General features: G+C 35.8%; 2 protein-coding genes and 1 long non-coding RNA gene across 10 annotated transcripts in view; 2 read left to right on the forward strand and 1 right to left on the reverse strand.

Annotated features, from left to right (window-relative positions):
* The window catches only part of BMP2K (BMP2 inducible kinase), a 106,128-nt gene extending 99,591 nt beyond the window's left edge, over nucleotides 1-6,537 (forward strand). For both annotated transcript variants that reach the window (XM_037529839.2, XM_054688130.1), the window contains one exon: nucleotides 676-6,537. In XM_037529839.2, the coding sequence (XP_037385736.1) occupies nucleotides 676-2,108 (1,433 nt within the window). In that variant the 3' untranslated portion in view covers nucleotides 2,109-6,537. The remainder of the gene's footprint in view (nucleotides 1-675) is intronic.
* PAQR3 (progestin and adipoQ receptor family member 3) overlaps nucleotides 1-23,795 on the reverse strand; it is a 26,939-nt gene continuing 3,144 nt past the window's right edge. Inside the window, exons 2-7 of one of the 7 annotated variants that reach the window (XR_005128811.2) lie at nucleotides 22,713-22,875; nucleotides 18,171-18,326; nucleotides 15,063-15,260; nucleotides 12,832-12,922; nucleotides 9,442-10,242; nucleotides 1-2,138 (exon numbers count right to left, since the gene is read on the reverse strand). Coding sequence is in view for 5 of the 7 variants with exons in the window: in XM_037529836.2 (XP_037385733.1) it covers nucleotides 10,100-10,242; nucleotides 12,832-12,922; nucleotides 15,063-15,260; nucleotides 18,171-18,326; nucleotides 22,713-22,875 (751 nt within the window). In the remaining 2 variants the exon portion in view is untranslated. The other 6 variants (XM_037529836.2, XR_005128812.2, XM_037529837.2 and 3 more) reach the window with 6 other exon arrangements.
* LOC129144737 (uncharacterized) overlaps nucleotides 22,774-23,795 on the forward strand; it is a 16,384-nt gene continuing 15,362 nt past the window's right edge. Inside the window, exon 1 of the long non-coding RNA XR_008549238.1 lies at nucleotides 22,774-22,938. This is a non-coding gene — a long non-coding RNA (uncharacterized LOC129144737). The remainder of the gene's footprint in view (nucleotides 22,939-23,795) is intronic.

Raw genomic sequence — 23,795 nt, forward strand, 5'->3', positions numbered from 1 at the left:
TATTTGATGCAATTTTATTGCCTATCATACAGTGAACATACTGATAGTAAGATTATTTGAAAAGGCAGTATGCTTTCATTTCTAGTAGTATAGATTTGTAGTTAAGGAAGGGTATATCATCCAGAGAGGGCAGATGCCCTTGGTGGAGCCTCAATTCAGTGCCTGATCCTTAGCTTTGATCAGGCTTTGGGGATGTGTATCTAACCCAATTCATAAGATACTAGTTTACAAAAAATCCCAAATTGCTAACTAAAAAGATTACAGTGAAACAACACATGGTATATGTAGCAATTAACATACAAGTTATATAACTTTATAATAGAGTTGAAATATAAGCAGAAGGTTGTTTAGTGGATGTGGAATCTCACCAGGGGGAATTAGCGGAATAGCTTTATTTTGATGGTAGGAGATCCTTGTCTACTATTAAGAGTTCTTTTCTGGATGCAACAAATAAAATTCAGTTGTCAGTGATGGACAAATATGATGAGTAGGTGGCTTAAAGGGTAGGACCCAACCATCTAGTTGAGGAAAGTACATTCCCTAAGCTTAATGATAAAGAACTGTGGAAACTGGTATGAGGGATTTGTAACGCTTCATGTTAGCACGTATTAATGTTCAGTGCAAATGGCTTTTGAAATGTATTGGAGCTGTAATAATTTTTCTTTGAATTTTCAGGTTCTCCAGAAAAGAAAATGGAACATTCATCCATGAATCAAGAAAAGAACACTGCAGCCCCTATCAAGAATAGGAAAGCAAGCCCAGTATCTAAAGATCACCGGCCTGCAAAGAAAACATCAGAGAATTTGTCAGTACAGGGTCATGTGCAGAAGGGGAATGATGAATCTGAAAGTGATTTTGAGTCAGATCCACCTTCTCCGAAGAGTAGTGAGGAGGAAGAGCAAGAAGATGAGGAGGTTCTTCAGGGGGAGCAGGGAGATTTCATTGACGATGATACTGAGCCTGAAAATCTGGGTCATCGGCCTCTCCTCATGGATTCCGAAGATGAGGAGGAAGAGGAGAAACATAGCTCGGATTCTGATTACGAGCAGGTCAAAGCAGACTACAGTGACACGAGCCCTGTTTACAGAGACAAACCTGGCAGTGGGCCAGTCCCAGATCGTAATTCAACAGTCCTCGCCCCAGCCCAGCCGCCCCCTGATGGTGGAGTGGAGATCCTCAAACAAGAGTTCGATGTGTTTGGCGCTGTGCCATTCTCCGCAGTGCGTGCGCAGCAGTCCCAGCAAGGAGAGAATGAAAAGAACCTCTCTAAACAGATGCCTTTTCTTACTGAGGGGCTAGAGCAAGAGGAGTTTGATGTTTTCACGAAGGCCCCCTTTAGCAAGAAGGTAAACTTACCAGACTGCCAGGCGCCTGAAGCACACACTCTCCCTGTTTGTCCCAAAAATGTAGATATATTTGGCTTCACACCATTTCAGCCCTTACCCGCACCAACAAGTAAAAGTGAAAGCAATGAGGATATTTTTGGGCTTGTGCCATTTGAGGAAATAACTGGGACTCAGCAACAAAAAGTCAAGCAGCGCAGCTTACAGAAACTGTCTTCTCGCCAAAGGCGCACAAAGCAGGACATGTCAAAGAGTAATGGGAAGCGGCATCACGGCACGCCAACTAGCACAAAGAAGACTGTGAAGCCTATCTATCGCACTCCAGAGAGGGCTCGTAGGCACAAAAAAGTGGGCCGCCGAGACTCTCAAAGTAGCAATGAATTCTTAACCATCTCAGACTCCAAGGAGAACATCAGTGTTGCACTGACTGATGGGAAAGACAGGGGCAGTGTCCTGCCCCAGGAGGAGAGTCTGTTGGACCCCTTTGGTGCCAAGCCCTTCCACCCTCCAGACCTGCCGTGGCACCCTTCCCATCAGGGCCTGAGCGATATCCGTGCTGACCACAGTCCTGCCCTGCCTGGGCGGCCAAGGCCTAATTCACTACATGGGTCATTTCATAGTGTAGATGCGTTGAAAATGGATGATTTTGGTGCTGTGCCCTTTACTGAACTTGTGGTGCACAGCATCACTTCCCATCCGTCCCAACAATCCCAGTCAGTCGAATTAGACCCATTTGGTGCTGCTCCATTTCCTTCTAAACAGTAGATCAGTCTGACGGACTCTTGGCATTAACTCCTGTTTCAAAAAAAGTATGAATAGTTTTATGAATATGAAAGAAAATTTATTTGTATAGCTCTTTATAGCATTCATTCTTACAGGTCAATCAGAATAGGAGATTTTTAAATAAACCAAATAGAAAAAGGAAGGAAATCGCAAGGTAGGCCTGGAGGCCTCTGCCAAGCAGGAGAAAAGAGAGCTGAATTGTATACTCCAACCCGGGGTTTCAGCCGCTGATCTGACAGCACAGAAATCCGGGGAAAGCACATGGTACCTTCCCAGTTGCGTGGCCACTGAGAGGGAACTGGAAAACTGTGTGGTTAGTTTTATAACAAAATGTCACATTTGTGTGTTATGCCAGAACCCAGCATTTTAAAACCAAGCTTATTTTTCCATACACAGGTTACATTTGTGGATTTTTAAAAAATGTCTTTTCTGATTTCCACACAGTAAACAAGTCTACTTTCCCCAAATGAGTTGGAAAGTTATTATCTGGACAGTGCAGATAATTTAGTCCTTACACCTTTCTCTACAACGCAGAGCCAGAAGTCAATGACTATTGTGCCTAACACTCACTGCATTTTAAAAAACAAGTGCCATTAATATGAAATATCTACATGGAAGGCTAGAACAAAAACTAAAGGGTATTATCTGACATTTGGAAAATGTAAAAGGAAAAAAATATAGCAGAAGAGGGGAAAAAAACCTCAGTACTTCACAAACACTGTTCGTTTTCTAAAACTTGTATCATGTTCCCAATAAAGCAGATCATTGGAAAACTTGGGAGGACCAAGATTCTATAGAAATTTTATTTCAGAAAGAAATGTGAAGCTGAAACCCTGAGTTTTTAAGCGGTTTACAATATCAAATCATGTTACATTTACTAATATACTTAAAATACCACCTTCACCAAATGTTCCCCAAGTTGTAATCAACACTTTTTGTTAGGTTTGGAGGGTGGAATAGTTTTAATAAAGTGCACAGAACAGTGAAATCCACAAAGCCTTATAGGTAGGACTTACATGTCCTGCTGCAAAGTACCTCTGCACTGTTACACAAGATCTGAAAATGGCTGTAAGGTACTAGATGACGAGGGACTAGCATCTACACTCGGCTAGTTGATTGCGTCCTTAGTGAAAAGAATCCATTTACCAAATTGCCTTTCTTTTTTACACCACAGATCCTAATTAGAAACTTGAGATTTTATAGACATTGTTTAATAAGATAGAAGTTACATATATGAATTAATGTGAATACAGTATGTGTGCTTTCTGTGTCTCCAGCTATTTTCAGTTATAATTAACTCTCCTTTCCTGTCAAATCAACATTTAGAAGTTTTCAGAACTGTTGGAGCTGTTTACTAGAAGGAGGTGGGAAACTTTATTACCTGGCACTCTCCTGGCTTGCTGTATTTTAAATGAACTGAATGCTTTTGAATCCAATTAAAATGTGTTTTATAAGTAATCTTATTAGAATCTATTATAGTGTCCCCCATGGGATGAACTATTTGTCTGTTTTCACAGTTCTAAGCAAAGTATATGTAACTATAAACAATTAATTCACTTCTTTTATTGTGCCTCTTTTTTATATTTTAAATCAGACAAATTTGTGGACAGGCACTGAGGCCAACCAAGCATTACGTTATTGCGTAAGAGTTGTACTTTTAGTGCACCAATTACTTGTTCTTGTGCCAAAGGCAAATATTATGTTTGCACCTTTATTTTTCCTGATTCTCAGGTTGATTAATACTGATAATACAAAACATTCAAGTAGATGGTCTTTAAAACTTTATACTAAGTAGATTCAAGTGATAACTTTCTTTTAAAAGTGAAGAGTTGATGATTGCACATAGTAAATTCATGAACTATACAGTAGGTTTGTATCAAACAAGAATTTTATTTTAAATGAAAATCTGTTGATTGATAAACACAATATACATCTTTGACTATTTTAGTCCTTGTTCTCTGCTAGACCTCATGTGTCTCATAATTTAAAAGGGGTAGTGAACGAATTAGTGTGGTCTCCTTGGATATATTTGAACTCCCTAGATACTGTTTGATACTACGGCTTTGTGCTTGCTTTCCAATATACTGAATAATTTTAAATGATCTAGACACTGATTTAGACATTTTGACTTATGTTAAATTCTAAGGAGACAACTTTGACATTGCTATTTATTATGTCACAACACAGTGACTTTCCTTTTGAAACATTTAGGATTCAATAGGAGACCCAGTGGAATAAGTAGAAATGGGGAAAATCCTTTGTGTTAAAGTAGAGACATTTTCCCAAGGAGTACAGAAATCAGGTTGCATTCCATTTTCGGTCATCTTCTCCCACAATTGTTAGGATGTAGGTCATTGCACATAGCTGATACCCAGGTAATTCCCTTATGTGAATTATGAAACTAAAGCTCAAAAGGCACATCAAAGAGCTTAACATATACTTGGCACTCAGTAGAAATTTGGCTTTATTATGGGATGGTCCAATTCTTGTATAAGGAAGGAAAGTTGAAAAGCAATTATTCTATTATTAATCGGGTGTCCCCTATGTTTCTTTAGCATGTAAAGTAGTCATAATTCTAAACCTGTTATACTTGAACATCACCTAAGAGGAGTAAAATAAGAAGCTAGCAAAACTCTGAGGCCAAAGTTAATTCTGTCCTAACAGCTTTAATATAAATGCTTGTTGATTTTGAATAATCCTTTTAAATACAGACCACTTATGTTAATATCCTTTCAGCAAATTGTTGATATTAAAAAGATCAGCTTTTATGGCATTGAAGAATGTACCTATCTGCTAAAACACAAAAGTTGCTTGGTATATATATAAGGTGGAGAAGCTGCGTGAAATTTTAAGTATTTATTTCAGAAAGTACTGATCAGGAAATAGTGTAATTTTCCACTGATCTGCCCCGTCCTCTGTGTGTGTGTGTGTGTGTGTGTGTGTGTGTGTGTATGTTCTCGCATTTGTAATTGTAGCTATACCTTTTGATTTTACCCTGTTTATTGTTTAACAGTGATAGACCATTGTTTTCATCTTGCTGGTGGAAAACACAAAGGTGAAACCCACTCTTCTATTCTGATGTTCACCAGGCAGAGCAGTTTTCTTACTTGTTAGCTACTCTGGTTGGTTTAAGGTTTTGGTACTTCACAAAAGCACTGCTAGAAGGTACATGCATATTAATATCACTAGTTCTGAGGAGGTTTGGATACATTTGTTTTACTATATGTAGAATGTACAGTGAACTTTTTCTTTTTAGCAAAATTACTCATTTTAGGTCTAATATTGAGCTAACAGATCTACTGTGAGAATGAGATGACATGTACTGTGAGAATAACATAAATGATAGTTTATTTGGAAATTTTTATACTTGGTGTTTATATATTATGATAAATATGTACACATACATGCAATCAATGTGAATCTTTTGTTTTAAATGGAATTGCAACCACAATCATTTCTAAAAGAACATTCATTCCTAGTGAGGGTTTTCAAAAGCCACTAAAAGAATAAAGTAGATGAAAATGCAAAGGGTCATCATTTTGGGTTATTTTTATTTTAAAATTTATAGTTCTACTTTTTGAAAAAAAATTTTATTACTATGATTATTTGTGATTGAAATGTCATCTAGTAGTAAGCAGTATAGTAATAGTATGCTACTTTTTAATTGCTGGCAAACAGCTTTAAGTGCACTTTCTTTGATTACACTTCCATTTTTTGTTAAACTTGAATTTTCTAAAGGCTTTTATGTACCACTAAGCAAAGAACTAACTTTTAAATAAATCTGATAGGCATCTTTATTATATTTCTAATTGTTACAAAACTACTTTCTAAAGTAACTTCAGTCCTCTAATATAGCTGGGAAACTGTTATGAAATAGAATCAGTTGCTTATTCTTCCTATATTCAATTAAGCACTAACAGGTTTTACTACTTTGTTGCCTTTACGTTGCTGATTCTTAATGACTGAATTCTGTCCCCTATTTGTTTTGTTTGAAATTTAAAGTTATTTTCTTACTGTATTTATCATACCTACTGTTTTAATAATCTGCTTTCTTTAATTGCAATAAATCCCAAATGGATTGCATATTCTTTATAATCAGTGACTTCAGAGTTTTTCATTATTTGTCTTACTAAAAGTTTTGGATGTAAAATTCTATTCAGTTCTTTCATCCACACAATAGACATAAAGCACCTATTATGCATCAGCCAGTGGAAGTGAAAAATGAATAGCATTAGATCTCTGTTAAAGATCTTATAATTTAGGATTTAAGTAAGAAAACCTATTACTTTTGCTACAGTAGTACAATTTGTACAGGTATTACAATGGCTGGTACTTCTAATGATGAAGATGAAGCAAAACACAAAACTTAGAAGTACCTTTTTAATTAGTTGTTGGGCTTAATTTTATATGTAATTTTTTTTTTTTTTTTTGGTGGCCCGTACGGGGAGCGAATGTAATTTATTTTTAAAACTTTAAAAATGATGACAACTTCAGAAGGTATTAGGTTACATATTGAATACTTGACTATGTCTAAGAGGGTTTGGCATGTTAAAGAGAGAACCTATTTATTTGATAAGTGAATTTAAGTCTCCTGTCAAGATCACAACATTAATCTGTGTATTAGAAAATCTCCACCTTATTATGAAGTATCTTTTAAAATTAGTAACAATTTAAATTATTTGGGAAAATAAGGGCTTTGGGCTTTTTAATAAAGGATACAAAGGAACTGTGGAATATCTCACTTCAAATTGATGAATAGTTAACAGCCTCTTCAGAGAGGACCATATACAACTTGAGTTAATATATCTTCAGTGGCTAGATCCTTTTTTATGTTGAGCTTCACTATCATATATAAGATGTAATTACTAGTCTTATATTGAAGGCTTGTGGTACACTTGTTGCACATTTTAAAAGAGAGCTTGATTTTTGCTTCAGACAGTTGGCACTATGGCAATTATATCTACGTTCTCTAGTGGTTTTGATTCCAGATTTACAGAGAAGGACCAGAACCTTGGTGGCTAGTCTTTGCTGCCCTTTAAGGATTAAAGATGTAAGTTTTTTATTTTTCACTACTGCTATTACCTGCCCCTTGTGAAAATGTCTCCTAAAAGGTAGGCTCATTATCTCACTACCCAACTTAGGAACTATGGTACAGACTTTTAGGAGACGTCGTAACTAAAAAAGCATCCATAGAAAACTCTCGTGATAGTGCATGTAGACACTCGGCCCCTCCCTTACTAGCTGATTTCATCAGGTGGATCTGAACCTACTGAGCTCAGCAACTGCAGGAATCCCCCAGTGCAGGCTTTGTCCCTGACATTTAATACCGGGCGAAGGATATCACTAGGTTGGTATATACTGCCAAATGGAGGCTTGCACAGCTTTGTGCCAATTAAGCACAATTTTCACATCGTTACTTTGACCAGGTAGGATGGCATAAGATGTGACAGATTCCCTGAATCTTCATTTCTGTTATGTATTACAAAGAATGACAAGCAGCAATAATGTATTTAGTAAAACCAGTTTATTTACATAATACATATTTTGTCATGCAGCTTACTGAATTGTGTAGTAACAAAAAAGAATGACTATTTTGCTATTGAAAATGGCTTTATATAGAAAGATAATTAACTTTAAATTGAGTTAGCTACAACCTTATAAATCACTATAGACAATTTTGAAATGTATTTGTAAAGCCTGCAGGTAAAGAGCTTTTATAGTTTATAGCTTAATAAAATAAAAACCAGTTTTTTTTTTTTTTAGAATTCTAGGTGAATAGCATACTTTTAAAGTCTTATTTTAGTAAATCTATAAAAACAAATGTACCTTATTTTGGGGCTCAGATTTGTAGGCAATTTTAAAATAGTTATTCTTTAATGTTGACAATATAATAACCCTGCCAGTAGTGATACACATAATAGGTAGAGTGTTTACAGTTGACAGCAATCCACATTCATTCAATCCCATCTTTATAATAAATATACCACACTACAGATGAAAATGAGAGGATAGCTTTCTTACAGTAATATTTTCATAAAAACTCAAAAACTTTACATGGTATAATTCTCCCTAAAATCAGATCTGTATGCCTTTTGTATTCAAACACAATCTTAAATACAATATGCTCTTTTTTTCCAAATCAATTTAGGTGGTATTAAATAATATATACACCATAACAGAATATCAGGAATATTTTTAAAAACTGAAATAAAACTTAAGACAACACTTGAGAATATTTTTCATAAAGATAGTGCTAGTCCCGAAAATTAATTGTAACTACTTAATTTTGTTTGGCCAAAATGACAACATATTTAAATATCTATTTAAAAGCAATAACATACAAACCAATAAGAGGTGTTTTAGGGGAAATATATATCCTATTATTACACCCAAATCATTTAATGCATCTTAGCATATATGCCTTATGAAGTAAACTGCCATTTTCAAAGTACAGTTCCATCATCATAATGGGAACAACACAATGTATCCTTAGTCTACTGGGGGGAACTTCTCCTTGCAGAGGGGAATTTACATTCCAAAAACACTACACTGAAAAGAAATACAAAATTTTTTAAATGCATTAACTGAAGCACATTAAAGTAATATTCCAAATATCAGATGTACAAATGTCACTTTGGGAATAAGCTTTACCATCAATCAACACTTGGGATATTTTGAAATTTCAATGTTCTAAAGATAGACCTGTATTTAAAGCAGCTCGTCAACCAATTAAGTAACTTGGGGAGTAATTTATATTCCAATAAACAACGTTTTATGAATGTTTGCTTCAAAGGATTTAATTTATGCATATGAGAAGACCAAAGAATAGGTTATGTTTTATGATAGGGCAGTGTGATCTATTTTTTAAGTATATACAATAAAGCGCAAATTTAACATTTCAAGCCAGAATACTAGTGTTCATCCATATCATGAGTTATCAAGACAGTGCTATCATGCGTAAACAGACTAGAGCACAAGTGACAAATCATCAAATGGGGCATCTGCATGACTTTGTTCTAAGGCTTTAGGTTCATTTCAGGGTCAAAATTGAGCCATCTGGATTCTGTGGCCTTGGAATTAGCACCTCTATAGGTGGGAACCCCCATCAAGAAATTTAGGACTTTTAATTTAGACAGCTGAAAGCTCTATTGCTGTAGGAATTTGGAACCAAAACTCTCCATCCACTGGCAAGAGTTCAATTATTGTGTGGAATTAAATAATATTTGAAATTTAAAATCTGAAGTAGCTAATAACTTGGTTATTAGATCACAGAATTTGTTGCCTTATCATATAATCCATTTCTAATAATTCTCACCTGATGGGTGGGAAGTTTTTTCCTCTTCTCAATGCCTCTCAAAGAAGAGGTTTAAAATTTTTGTTTAGCAAACTTAAAAATCCAGTGTTCCTAGGGAAAAAACTTATAGCTAATAAAAACAGCTAAAGGAAGTAATATCTTAACTGCCAGTTTCTGACAATGTATTCAAAAGGCTCATGATTATTCAAAAATCACTCTCCTAGCTTTTATTAAGCATAGGCTAAAGCAACCCTTGCCTTAATTAGGCACTTAAACTTGATCATCTACTATAAATATCTTCTATTAAAGTAACCACATGGGAAGACTCCATTTTATAATGGAGGTGAGCCCTTCCTAAGAAATTAAGCTGGTGTTAAGTAAAATAAATCCTATTTCTACAGTGGTTTCACATTCATTGTTGTTATCAGATGTTTTTTATGAATGCCAACTAATTTTCACTTCCTGTACAAGCAATAAATTAGTAGATTTAAGGGCCCATAAAGTAGTTAATGTTACAGATCCCCAAGTATATTTTTCCATTTTTATAAAGTATTACTCATTATATATTAAACAAGAGGAAAAAGGGAAACCTAACGGGAATCTTAGAAATAGTGGGGCATACAATTCCCCATTTAAATATTGCTTAACAACTGAATACATCAGGTGGCCATACCTGAATTCACAAATGTGAATCATAGTCAGGACAAGGCTTGCTATGTCTGTACTGCATGACATATACTGTTGACTGATGCCACCAGTATAACATCACTACTGCAAGGATATGCCATATTTGGTGGCTCGATCCGAGGTAGTTTAGTTGTCCTGTAAGGGAAGGTAGAAAGAAAACTGTAATATTTTGACATTAATGGTAGAATATATTTCCATATCCGGCCTTGGAAATATGGCTTAGCAGGGAAAAGATTTTGACAGTTTCAGAGTACATGGAGACTCATTGGATATTAATTCAGATCCGATTTTTTTTTTTTTTAAACAGAATGAATTCACTTTGAGTTTAGTTTAAAGGTTTTAATCAAAGACCCATGGGTGAATTTTGGAAATAATATTCCAAGTGTGTTTTCAAAATCTAACTTGGTCGATTTCAGGAATCTGACCTTTTGTCTGCGGTATCTCAGTAAAAATACCTGGTGAAATGAAAAAAAGACATTATGACAAAAGCAAGGGAAATTTAGATTTAGATATGAAGATTTAGATATTTAGATTAGATTTAGAGATGAAGCCGATGCATGGTTGTGCTTAGATTCAGGTCTGCTAGAAGTACTTTGTATTTCAAGCAGGTATGTGAGGAGAAATCTCAAACCTGAATCTTGTGCTACTAGATAAATGAAATAATCTGCAAATGCCATTAGTAGTAAGTTAACTAGTTAATTAGTCCATACACAACTTACAAGAACTATTACATTTCTATATGTAGTTAAAGACTAAATTACAAGGTCACCATTTTACACCTTACACAAACATTAACTAAAGTGGATTAAATACATTGATATAAGACCTGAAACTATAAAATACATTGAAGAAAAAAATAGGCACACAAGCCATTGCATTAGTTTCAGAAATGTCTTTGGTGATTGTCTCCAATGGCAAGAGAAGCAAAAGGAAAAATAAACAAATGGGATTTATATCAAACTAAAGAACATTTCTGCACAGCAAAAGAAATCACCAAATAAAGATACCCTACTGAAATGAAGAAAACATCTGCACATAATACATATGACAAAGAACTCAGCAATTCAACGAAAAGAAAAAAAAACCCAATCAAAAAATGAACCGAAGAGCTAAACAGATACTTCTCCAAAGAAGCCATACAGATGGCCAAAAGGCACATGCAAACATGCTCATTGTTATTTATCATTAAGGAAATGCAAATCAAAGCCACAATGAGCTATACTCTTATCAAAAAGACTAGCAACAACAAATGTCCCTAGTGAGAGGATGTGAAGAAATGGGTGAGGAAATGGGAAGCCCTTGTTTCCCACTGCTGGTGGGATTGTAGACTGGTCCAACTTCTATGGAAAGCGGTATGAAGTTTCTGCAAAAATATTAAAAATGGATCTATCATATGACCCAGCAATTCCAGTCCTAGGTTTCTACTTGAACACAAAAACATTAATTTGAAGGGATATGTGTATGTACTACTATGTTTACTGCAGCCCTACTGACTTGACTCCAGCCAAGGCTCTCCTGGATTTCCATCATTATGTCCCTTACCACATATTTTATTTATATTATCAACTTTGTGGGGCATCATTATAGTAATAATTACTAATATTTACTGAGTCTTTACTACTTGTGAGGAATGGTGCTAAGTGTTTCACATGCATTTTTTTACTGAATTCTTAAATAATCCCATGAGAGAAAACATTTCTCCATGTTTCAGATGAGGAAACTGGAGCCGAGAAAGCTTAAGTATGTTATTTGTTTTTTTAAGATTTAATTATTCATGCATACAAGAACCAGGGTACAGGCCAGACACACGGGAGGGTGAGAGGATTCACCAGAGACAGAGCAGGGAACAGAACAGGCAGACTGACTGAAATACACTGCTGAAGGGAGCAGCGGGTGAGGCAGGAGACGTCTGCCTCGCCATGTGGGATTCTCGCCAGCCGGCCGGCCAGGAAAGAACCTGCACTGCAGAGGCTGCGGACAGCTTCACAGTGCTGTGCTCAACGGCCTGAGCCACCAGGGGAGGCTTTTAAGTATGTTATTTAGTTCATGTATCTAACAAGTGGGCTGACATGGATTTGAACCCAAGCAGTTTGACTCCAGAGTTGCTTTGGAGAACACTGTTCATGCTACCCAAGCATCCTTTTAGTTATTTTCTATCAGAAATTTCTTTCTCTGAATAATCAGGGAAATCTGTCCTTTGCTTGAGTGACTAGCTTTGTATATCTCTTGGGGAAATGAAGAAACTTAACATATATTATCCTTCTTTTTAGTGTTGGGTGCCAGGAATCTGAGAGCTAGATTGGTGGCGTTGGCCTCAGGAGTCTTATAATGGCTATACTTGAAGTAATCCTAAAGTGGCTTCTTTTCACTAGCCTCTTATTTTCCTTTTTCTCTTTTGTAATTTTATATACTCTGCATATATAAACTTTGAAGAATAAGCTGCTATATAAAGAAGTAAATGATAACTGATAGTGCTCCACACTAATCACATAATCAGTGGCTGGGAGACAGGCCAGGGTTGAACCCCAGCTTAGTCATTAGTTAGTAACTATGAAAAGGTGGTACCTCATCTTTGGATGTTTAAGTTTGGGATGACATTTGATAATAGGAGAGTCATTCTGCAATCAGTTAATATTGAAAAAATAAGTTTTGATACTTGAAGGCATATACCTCAACCATATATGTAGAATAAAGTAACAAAATTATTATAAAAGTGACTCCTACCTGGAAAGTACCGTTCTGGAACTTTGGAAATGTAGAATAAGAAAGCAAGAAGAGCAATCACGTACATCACAACTACTCGGGGTGCAAAGTCCTGAAAAGTAAACAGATTTTCATAGATCTTCCTACTGACTTATAAATGAATCCATTTCATAGATTAGGTGGAATTTGTAGGTGGAAGTGCTGTTAAATATGAATTGCTTTTATGGTCAGTCTCTAATAATTGGAAGCTTGTTCTCAATATTGTAGTATGCAATCCACAAGAGTGAAGTAGAGATAGTGCTCTCAAGTTAGGATTCTAAAAGAATTAGAACATTACTGATGGTCTTAAGGGCATCAAATTCCACTTGTAATATAGGTACATGGGTGGAATACATATGGAAAATGGAGTTATCAGTTGAATAAACAAAGAGACTAAAGACTAGGGGCTTATGGCCAGAAAAGACACCCAAGGTTTGACCAACAATAAAACCTATTCCATCATCCTAGATAAACAGGCCTCTATAAGTCTGTCCATATCACAATTCTACTGGAAAGCTTTCACTTGGTCTGAGAAAACCAGCCAGTTGTAAGTTATATGTAAATTGTTCTTAATTCTAATTAAAACCTAATTTACCAGGAAGCCATTTAAGAAATAAAGAAAAATTACTTCTCTTCCCTCCACAAATTATGATGGCTCTTCCCAAATCTTATATTTTCAGATTAATGGACCTAAGATTTCAGGATTAGCCCTTCTGAAACTTTTTATCTTTTCAACTTTCAGTGCTTCTCTATCTTTTTAAAATTAAAGCTTATTGGAGAGTTTCTCTAGAAGTCTCCCTTTGCTTCTTCATTGGGATGATCTGTGATCATACTAGATTTCCTTCTTTGAGAAACACTGTCTCCCTAAATCATATTTCTATCTTAAGATTTGTAAATATGGGAAAGTTCTTGTTTTTTTTTTTTCTTCTGAATTTCTCTAAAATTCACTACCTTAATGGGTCTTGTTCTCATTTTGTTATTATAAGCTCAAAATGGATGTTTCCCTCATCCCAAAATTTCCATTACTTTTCTTAACTATCAGTTATTTATTGCTGACTAGAATTAAATCTAGCTGCAATTCCCCATTTTGTTTTCTTTACTTACTTTCAGGAAATTAAAATTGTCAGAAAAATGGTGTTTTCATAGATATCAGCATCATTGATGCTTCTTATCACTATACTCCCTCCTAATTTCTTAATTTTATGAAGAAATCATCACCCTTGTCTTCAAGCTGGCAAAATGACCAGATTATATCACTCAATTCACTGTATCACAGAACATTCTTGCTTCTAGTTATACCCACATGCTTTCCACCATGCTACTGCCAACTTTATGCAAGTAGATGTAAACTGACTACTAGTGCCCCCTCTTCCAAAAATATTCTGATTCATTTAAATAAAATTGAATTTAAATTTCTTTAAATGGCCTTTGCAACAAGTGTATATAATTTCTGCTAGATTTTGACTTGTTTACTTATGTTAAAAATTCTCAAGTTTACTCTCTAGTGCATACTAAAACATTTTACTCAGATGTCGAAGAATGCAAGTCTTATTGTAATAATCTTCTCAAGAGTTCCTACTGAGGTGCTTCCTAATGCATCCCAACTGTTTGTTCCTCCCTAATACCTAACTGTGATAGCTTTTCTTTTAGTTCACAATAAAAAGATGGAATGTGCTTCTACAGCTCCTGTTACCAACATAATGATTTTCAAACCTTTATCACTAGTCTGAATTTCTAACCTAAATTCCAGATCCTATCTCTATCTTTATATCCCACAAGTACTTCAAACTCAATAGGTCCAAGAAAACAAAACAAAAAAATCTTTCCCTGCCACAAAACAAGCAAAAAATTCAACTGCTCCTATATCGACTTGTGTTATCACTGGCATTATCCTTTGCCCAGCTGACAAAACTGGAAATGTGGGAATCCTATATAGAAAAGTACTTGGGTATTTTACACACTAAGGGTAACAGAAAGAGAATTAGAGATATATTATTTCAAAGAAAGAGATGTCAGGAAAAAATAATAGACCTTATTTCTATTCATGCCAGGTATGCTTATTTATATCGTTGTACAAATTATGGCATCAATATGCAGTTATAAATATTCTTTTAAATGATAAAGACACACTCACTTAGCCTGATTATACCAGAAAAGGAGTAAAACTGAAAGTAAAATAAAATAGAGGAAAATAGTGAACACACACCACCTACCTGTACAATAGGAGCACCAATTCCTCCATTGAGCCAAACCCAGTGAACAGTAGGGATCACCCCATATCCCGAAACAGAACAGAAGATGATAGAACGGAGCTTCTGCCACTGCTGTGTGAGGTAATTGGGATGAATCTGTGCGAAGAACACTGCCAGGATCAGAGCAAGCACTGTGATCAAGTACACTTGTCGCCAATACTAGAGGAAAAGGAAATGAATTTTAATTGCTATTAACAATAATGGAAGGAAAGAAGTAATTGTGGCTTCTACATCCCAAACTCTACTTGGTATTTTTTATTTCTGAACATGCTTATTTGCCTACCTTAAAAATAAAGCATATTCCATATAACTTTTAGATGACAAACTGAATTCCAAAGTGACTTGGTAAAAGACCACATTTCTTTGTTCAAATTCTGAGTACCTGTTAGATGCCAGGCAGAGCTTAAGTCCTGTAGAAACAAAGATGACTATGCCACTCACTCTCCTACTGGGTGAGCTCACAGACCATGGGAGGGCCAGACATGCAAAAACACGATTATAATCTAATGGTAAGTACAGTAACTGAGTTATGAACAGAATGTTGGAGAGCCACAGAAGAGGGAGCAATTAATGTCACCTGGGGGAAGGTGAAAAATGCCTCACAGAGGAGATGACATCTAAGCTGGGTCTTGAGGAATATATAAGATTTTGTGGGAAGAGGGGGCTCTCAGAAAAAAAAGAACAGTATATGGAGCAGGGGAGTTTTTAAAAGGCAGCTGAAAGGCAGGCACACTATCAGGCTAAGTATCTGAAACTTCATTAGGTTGGTCCTGGGGGAAATGCAGAGCACTTTATAAACAAGATGACATGATTATTTTTTAAATTAGCTTATTAGAAAAATAACTCTTGATCAGTGTACAAAAAGCCAGGTGTCAGGGAGTCAGCTAGAAGATACTTGGATAATTGATTCAAAAAGAGAATTAGGCTTGGAATGCAACTCTTGTAAGATAGATGTGAACATGAGATTCAGGAGGTGCTTCTGAAATAAATCAGTCTTAATGGCTGACTGGATGGATTAGAGGACGGCTCAACTGTTTATAGAGTGAAAGGCGACACAATAGGACTTCTGTGAGACTATGAGATTCTCATGAAATCACATGTCAAACTGTTGGGTGAGCTGTGAGTCCAAATGTTTTTAACCTCATTTTCAAAGCAGCTTGTCTTTTTTAAAAGGTAAAGAGCCACTACAGCAATTTAATATTTGGAAATGATTAGATACCATAAGCAATAATTAATTTTTCCGTTTACTATACTGTTTCAGTTGTTCTATATTCCATCTCTCAAGGATTTCTAGTTTTTCTGAAAAGAGATCTACAAAAAGTGTCCCATGATGATTGGATGTATTTAGAAAAATGTAAACAAACAGGATTCACAAAAGAATATAGTAAGATAAGCTAAACAATTCAAACATTGTATGACTGCCCTCACAAGCTCCTAGTTATCAGCATATTCCTTCTAAGTTTTTTTTAAAGATGTCAACAGTTTCACACAAAACGAACAAGTTGTGAAAGCTGAGCAGACATGACCAGAGTTTACTGCTAAAAAAATCAATTTATAGCAAGGTTAATTGCATATATATTACATGCTTATGTTACACAGTAATTAAGCCTAAAAAGCAAATGGCTCATGTGTAAGTGACTATATTTAATAATACTCTGACACATTCAAACCAAATTTATGATTTTTCCCTTTGCTAGTTTTACACTTGAGCTATGTTGACAGTTTTCTCTTACTGTGTAGAGACAAATGTCCCAGTTAAGAATTTCCAACAAGGGATCCTGCCAATAGCCAGTTTTCCAGTCAGCAAAACCTGGGAATTATGGCTTGAATCACCTGTTACTGGAGAGGACCTGGGTAGCATAGGCTCTAGTCCTTGTGAATAGGACTAGAAGGAACTTGAGGATATAATACTCCTGACAGAAAAGCTCAGTCTTGGCTCTAAAAGGGAGTGAATGAAAAGGACAAAAGAAAAGAAAAAGTGTATGGTAAGGGAGCAGGAAGAGAAGACAGCAGTAGGGACAATGAGGACATTTTGAATCGGAGAGCTTGAGATGTTTTGAGGCCACAGGAATAAAATATGGTTCAACAACATTTTTAGGGCAGGGTTGTATAACTGATCACAGTGTTTCAAATGTGGTTTTGAACAAGTCAAAAAATGATTTTTGTGACCTTAGGATTAGAAAACAGAGTTGATCTAGAACTCAAAAAAGACATATATTTCTTAAAGATTTCCCTTGTGGTCTGTCTCTAACCCTAATCCCAAATATAAAAGTAAGGAAAAACATTAATCTTAAAAAATAATATAAGTCGGGCCTCCCCGGTGGCGCAGCGGTTGAGCTCTGGGTTGCGAAGCTGCCCGCGGCCTCTGCGGCGCCGGTTCGATCCCCGGCTGCTCCCCGGCCACCGGAGGAGGGTCCCACATGGCGCGCAGACCTCTCCTGCCGCCCGCTGCTCCCCTCAGCAGTGTCCTTCGGTCCTTCTGCCTGCTCTGCTCCCCACTCTGGCTCTGGTGAATTCTCTCACCCTCCCATGCTTCTGACTGTGCCCAGTGCATGTAAAAACAAAACAAACAAAACAAACAAATAAAATAAATAAATAAAACATGCCTCTATAAAAAAAAAAAAAAAAATAAAAAATAATATAAGTCAACTCACTCACAGATATATCTTCCTTTATTTTTTTCACTGAGGGAGAAGAAGAAAAAATGAACAGCAGCAACCAGCTTCATAATTTCCTCCATTACAAACTTTACCTTCAACTTTACAAACATAAAGAGAAATGTGTATTGTGGAACCATGCGACTATATGGATTTAGTGGAAACATTAATAATTTGACGTTTATATTGTTTCAGGAAATATACTTATGTAAATACATATATATTTCAGTGGTAAATTAGTAAAATGAGTATTGAACTGAAAACATGTTAGAAATCACTGGCCCCTTTTGAAAAATGAGTTTATGTCTACACAAGACTCTGCTGTTTCTTCTGTAGGCTGATTATAGAACTATGGCGAGGAAAACCAAGATTCACAGGAAAGGAAGAATGTAAAAAGTTTTAAGTTACTTACATTATTACAATAAAATGCATAAAATACTCCAGAGACATAGCAGCCCAGTATTCCAATAGAAATTCCTGCATAATCTAATGCCATCCATCTTCGACAGGTTTTTTCTGATCGATGGCAAGAAAAAAGATGATACCCCACAGAGCAAAGCATACAGACCTTGGGAAAAGAAAACAAAACTTAGCAAAGTGGAATAAAAAGAAACTAAAGTAACTTATTCAAGATGTTCAGGGAACTAGACCTGGGCTTGGATTCCAGCTCTATTTTTTTTTTTTTAGCTCTGTATGTTAAAAGTTGGGAAAGCTACTTCATTTCTCTGAGCCTGTTTCCTCATGGAAAAAAATGGAAATGATCATAAAAAAGTTATAAATAACAGTTATTTTATAATATAAAAAATTAAACAGCACAGTAGTGAGAAAATTACATAATACAAATGATTTTAAAATATCAACTGAGGCTTACTGCGATCCATTAATGAGTTTCCTTTTAAAAAAGCATTTACTATAGAAATAATACAAGTCTTTAAAAAAAATAAAAGAACATAACATTGTAGGATGTTAAAAAAAAAAAGGCCTCCTCACTCAATCTATTCTCCAGAGATATCTACTGGATACCTCTTCCCATATATTTTCAATAAATACATCAAACATCTATGACACAGAAGTCTATACACAAACGTATCCAAGCACATGTGATATATATATACTTTTAAAATTAATCAAATGGACACACTATACACTCTGTTCTGTAACTTGCTTTTTCACTTAAGACTTTTCATGTCCGTATGAGATTTCATAGTAAAGTTTACTTTTAAGTTATAAGTTAAACCAGCTTTATTGTATCTAAAAAAAATAAGTATTACCCATGCTGACTTTACATGGTGGTCAAATTGAGAGCAAAGCTAAAAATCAGCTGCTCTGATGATTGATAAGTGTTCTATGACTCAGTTCCTTTCAACCATTAAAAATATGTCATGTGTCATGTCCTGGGGATACAATGATGAAACCGCTAATCTCAAAGAGATTTTTTTTTTTTTGAAATAAGTGAACAAACAGTGATGTAAGACGTACTATATGAGAAGTCTGAGCAGAGCACAATTAGAAAATAGTACTGGCTCTGTGGGAGTATGTGTACATTTGAGGGGTAGGAGGAAAAGAGCTTCAGGGTTATCACCTGAGCTGGATTTTAAAAGATTGACCTGGCTTTCATCAAGGATACAAATAAAAATGTGTACAGATATACTAGTGAGTGTCAGAGGAAAAGCAGCATACTGAAAAACACAGTCACTAAAAACACAGAGCCACTAGAATGTCATGCGGTCATCATGATATAATTATGACAAGTCCAGTATATTAAGAAGTTTTAACTTCAGTGTATGGGCTAAGTGTGACACTACTGAAAATTTTAAGTGTAACGTTACCAAAAGGCTGAGACAGCAGATTACAGGAGTAGAATTGGGGAGCAATGAGAAGAACTACATGAAGACAGTGACAGTGGGGTTGGAGAAAATGGATCAGATAAATGATGTGAAGTAGGTAGGTGAAATTGCCACACATTTTGTAAGCAAAATGGTTATCTATGTTATAACCCGGTCACTAAACAAATGTAATCAGATCTCATTGCCTCAACATCAATATTTAAAACAATGTACCTAGCCACAACCTCTTTTCTTCAACTACTGTCTAAATTCCTTAATAGCATGTGGCTTTGGTTACTAAGCTATAAGTTAAGAGTTTACTGACTCAACTAAACATAGCTCTAAGAAGTTTGATTATTTTCCTCAGATTATTTTGAAATTAAAAACAGTAAATTCAGTTTACATCAAGTTATATATTTTCTCAATGACAGCTCATGTTATAATGCTGAATGTCACAAATAGCAAGTGGAGATAGTCACTGCTCAGAAGTGGGTAGACAAGCAGGCAGGCTTGAGGCATGTATCTGTATCCATCCATCCATCCATCCATCCATCCATCCATCCATCCATCCATCCATCCATCTTTCTATAGATCTATCTATATCTACACACACACAAATCTCAGGGGAAATTTTAATCCAAATATCAATATTATTCCTCTGAGAAGAGGAATTTCAAGTGACTATTACTTTCTTTCATGCATTTTTTTTTTGCTTGCTTGAGTTTCTACATCAGTATGCCTTATAATACTAATAAGAAACAATAATAAAACTAATTTCACTGTGAAGTGCAAAATAAAAGACTAAAGAGATAAACTATAATATCAAATGGAAAATAAAATATATAGTGTTAATAGAGAACCCTGACTTTTAAGACAGCCAACCTATACTTAGCATGTCCTATTTTTAAAAAGATGTGTTATTTTTAAGAATTCCTCAAAAAAATTGACTGAAAAAAGTACCTGGGAAAATGCGTATACTTCGGTTTTTGGGAAAGTTTCCTCTGGGAATGTCTCACTCCATCATGGTAAACAGATAATTACAGTATGCCACCCTATATCTAAGTTTCTTGGCATGTTAACAAAGTACTGCAGGATCTGGCTGCTGCCTATCTCTTCAGTCTCATCTTTCCAACTCCTAGGACTCAACTACAAGACTGGCAAGTCCGGAAAGTGATTAACTGTCTCTTGCTTCTGGGCTTTAAGACCAACTATGTTTTCTGCCTAAATGCCCTGTCACATTCCCCTTTTACTCTCTTACCTGGGGGGCTTGATCTTAATGACAGACTGGTTTTGTTTAGCACTGTATGCCAGATGCCTAGCTTAGCACCTAATTGTAGATGAGAGGCATTCGAAAAATATTTGTTGATCTGAATGTAAGTGAATTGAATTTAGGGTTAAGGTGTCAGATTCTAATTTTCTCTGAGACAGAAAGACTTCTAGGAAAGTTCAAAACCCCTGAAATTACATTTAGAATATAAGATATTTAGAATATATTCTATTAATCTGGTTGGGATAAAAGTGGTGAGTATATAAAAAGGGTAGAAATGAGAAAAAATGCTATATAATTTAAAAAATGGAAAGCAATGTTAATAAATTATATTTGTTTTACCATGTTGCTGAGTTCAGGATTTGGGAAAATTGTATGAACAAGTTAAAAATACAATTTCATATAAATAAAAATAACAAATGGTATATTTAAGTAAGGAGTCATCTGTCTTCAGCTTGTTGTTCAGTGTATCAACATAAAGATCATTACACTGGCAGTTTTCACTGTCCTGCTGAATAATCTTGGGCATGTCACTGTAGTACTTTTGGTGTTTCCTCACTGGCTCTTGTTGTAAGTATTTCATCCTTTTGTTTTTGCAACACAATCATTATTTTCTTAGGCCAATATATTAGTTAATATAAATTCCCTGAGCTGACACCAGCTGTAGATGGGTGGTGAGAGATAAAGGCGAACCTTGGAGAACCATGTGGGATTCTTACATATAAATAATATTCATAAAACTAATAATAGAGTATAAATCAGCTTTTGCTTATTAATGGTTATTAAAAGTATCTTAGTCTAATTAAGATACATCCAAAAATTTAAAAAATTGATTACCATTTAAAAACTGGAGATGTATACTAATGAATGTTTAGGCTTTAATCAGTACAAAACTGGAGACTGAGTAAGTATACCTTATAGCGTTATTTTTTCCCTTAAAGAAAGTGAAAATATCGTTCCAAAACAAGGGGAAGGGAAATGTTACTATATGTTTTTTTAAGTTTGAACTAAAGTCAAATGATAAATGTCTAAAATTAGTTATAATAAAGAAAGCAACACCTGATCAAATCACTTATAGATTCACCTCTCAGAGTAGCAATAGCTAAACGTGAGGAGTGCTGACATGTATTTGGTGGAGGGTGGATGACAGCCTTTTCCTTCTGTTTTTATGTAATCTCTGCATTTTTTTTCCTGAAGTGTTTAAAATGTCAACAGGATGTGGCCCACATTTGTTTTCTTTGGAATTATCTGTTTGAAAACTCAAATGCAACTTTTAAAGACACTTTTACAGACCCCTGAAGAAAAATGAAAGTGCTGTGGAAGTAATAAATACAAGAAATACAGAGGAGAAAGTGTTTGAAATAGACAAGTGTAAAAGGACAAGGAAAATTAACATTAAAGCAAGAAAAAAGATAATTACTAGCGAAACCAAATTTTAAAACTAAGATGCTTTGGAAATGACAAATATAAAAAAATCAGACACATAAATAGAAAAAGATTAAAAATCTTTCCAAATAATTTAAGCAGGTACTACTCTCCTACTTTAGCCAAATAATAGAGAATAATCAGATTCCTATCCTTGTATTAATCTTAAAGCAGGGATGTCTTAAAAAGGGAAAGAGAAAAGGAAAGAAATTTTCTCAATCTTTAGAACTTGCTAAATTTCAAATATACCCAAGGAATAACATCTATATATACTCTCAAAACATACTTTTGGTGCTTATATTATTAAAGCAAATAAATTAATGTCTGCTATTTTAGGGCTCCTTAAAGCAAGCAGTGGGTGTGAAATCAAGTCACCTGCCCCAAATGGTCTGAGTCAAGTTTTCTTTACCAATAAGAGTGTTGTGAAATGACTTACCTGGAAGCAGAAAAGACAAATAGAACAAATTACAAAATCTTCTCTGGATGCACTTGCTGAAGGTAATACAGATGTCATGTCATATATTCCCAGGGTGAAGAAGAGAAAGAAACCCAGCAAATGACTCCAGATGTTGACTGTTTCATTCGACAAAATAAACAAACTACAAAATAAACAAAATGCAACTCATATACATGCTGGCTCACTCACCGTCAGAATTCAAAGGGTAGGTAAATTTTTTGGGAAGTTATGTAACAAATGCTACTTTAAGCACTTAAGCCCATCTTTGCCTTTCTAAATTTGATATATTATTTAGTTTAATCTTTAAGTTTTTTTGGTTCTCCACCAATCCTAAGATCTTAGAGCTTTTCTGGTTTTTACCTCTATTTTCATACTTCCCATTTCCTTCCTCAGATTAGTTATTTATGACTAATTCATTTCATCCTTCAGCCTATCGACTTTTTTTTTTTTAAAGATTTTTTTTTAATTTATTTATACAAGCACTGGGGACAGTCAGAAGCGCGGGAGGGTGAGAGAATTCACCAGAGCCAGAGCGGGGAGCAGAGCAGGCAGAAGGACCGAAGTACACTGTTGAGGGGAGCAGCGGGCGGCAGGGAGGTCTGCGTGCCATGTGGGACCCTCCTCCGTTGGCCGGGGAGCAGCAGGGTATCGAGCCAGCGCGCAGAGGCTGCGGGCAGCTTCGCAACCCAGCGCTCAACCGCAGCGCCACCGGGGAGGCCCTATCCACTTTCTAATTGCTGTAACCACTCGTCTGTATGCCAACACCATTCTGAGCACAGTGCTTTACTCAGTTTATATGTTAAATGTCACAGAAGTGAATGCAGATTAAAATTGAATATAGCGTGCCTCCCCGGTGGCACAGCGGTTGAGCGCTGGGTTGCGAAGCTGCCAGCAGCCTCTGCAGCGCCGGTTCGATCCCCGGCTGCTCCCCGGCCACCGGAGGAGGATCCCACATGGCGCGCAGACCTCTCCTGCCGCCCGCTGCTCCCTTCAGCAGTGTACTTCGGTCCTTCTGCCTGCTCTGCTCCCTGCTCTGGCTCTGGTGAATTCTCTCACCCTCCC

This window comes from Talpa occidentalis, unplaced genomic scaffold (genome assembly GCF_014898055.3).
Source record: "Talpa occidentalis isolate TD23 unplaced genomic scaffold, MPIMG_talOcc4v2.1 talOcc4.6, whole genome shotgun sequence".
NCBI classification, from domain to species: Eukaryota; Metazoa; Chordata; class Mammalia; order Eulipotyphla; family Talpidae; genus Talpa; species Talpa occidentalis.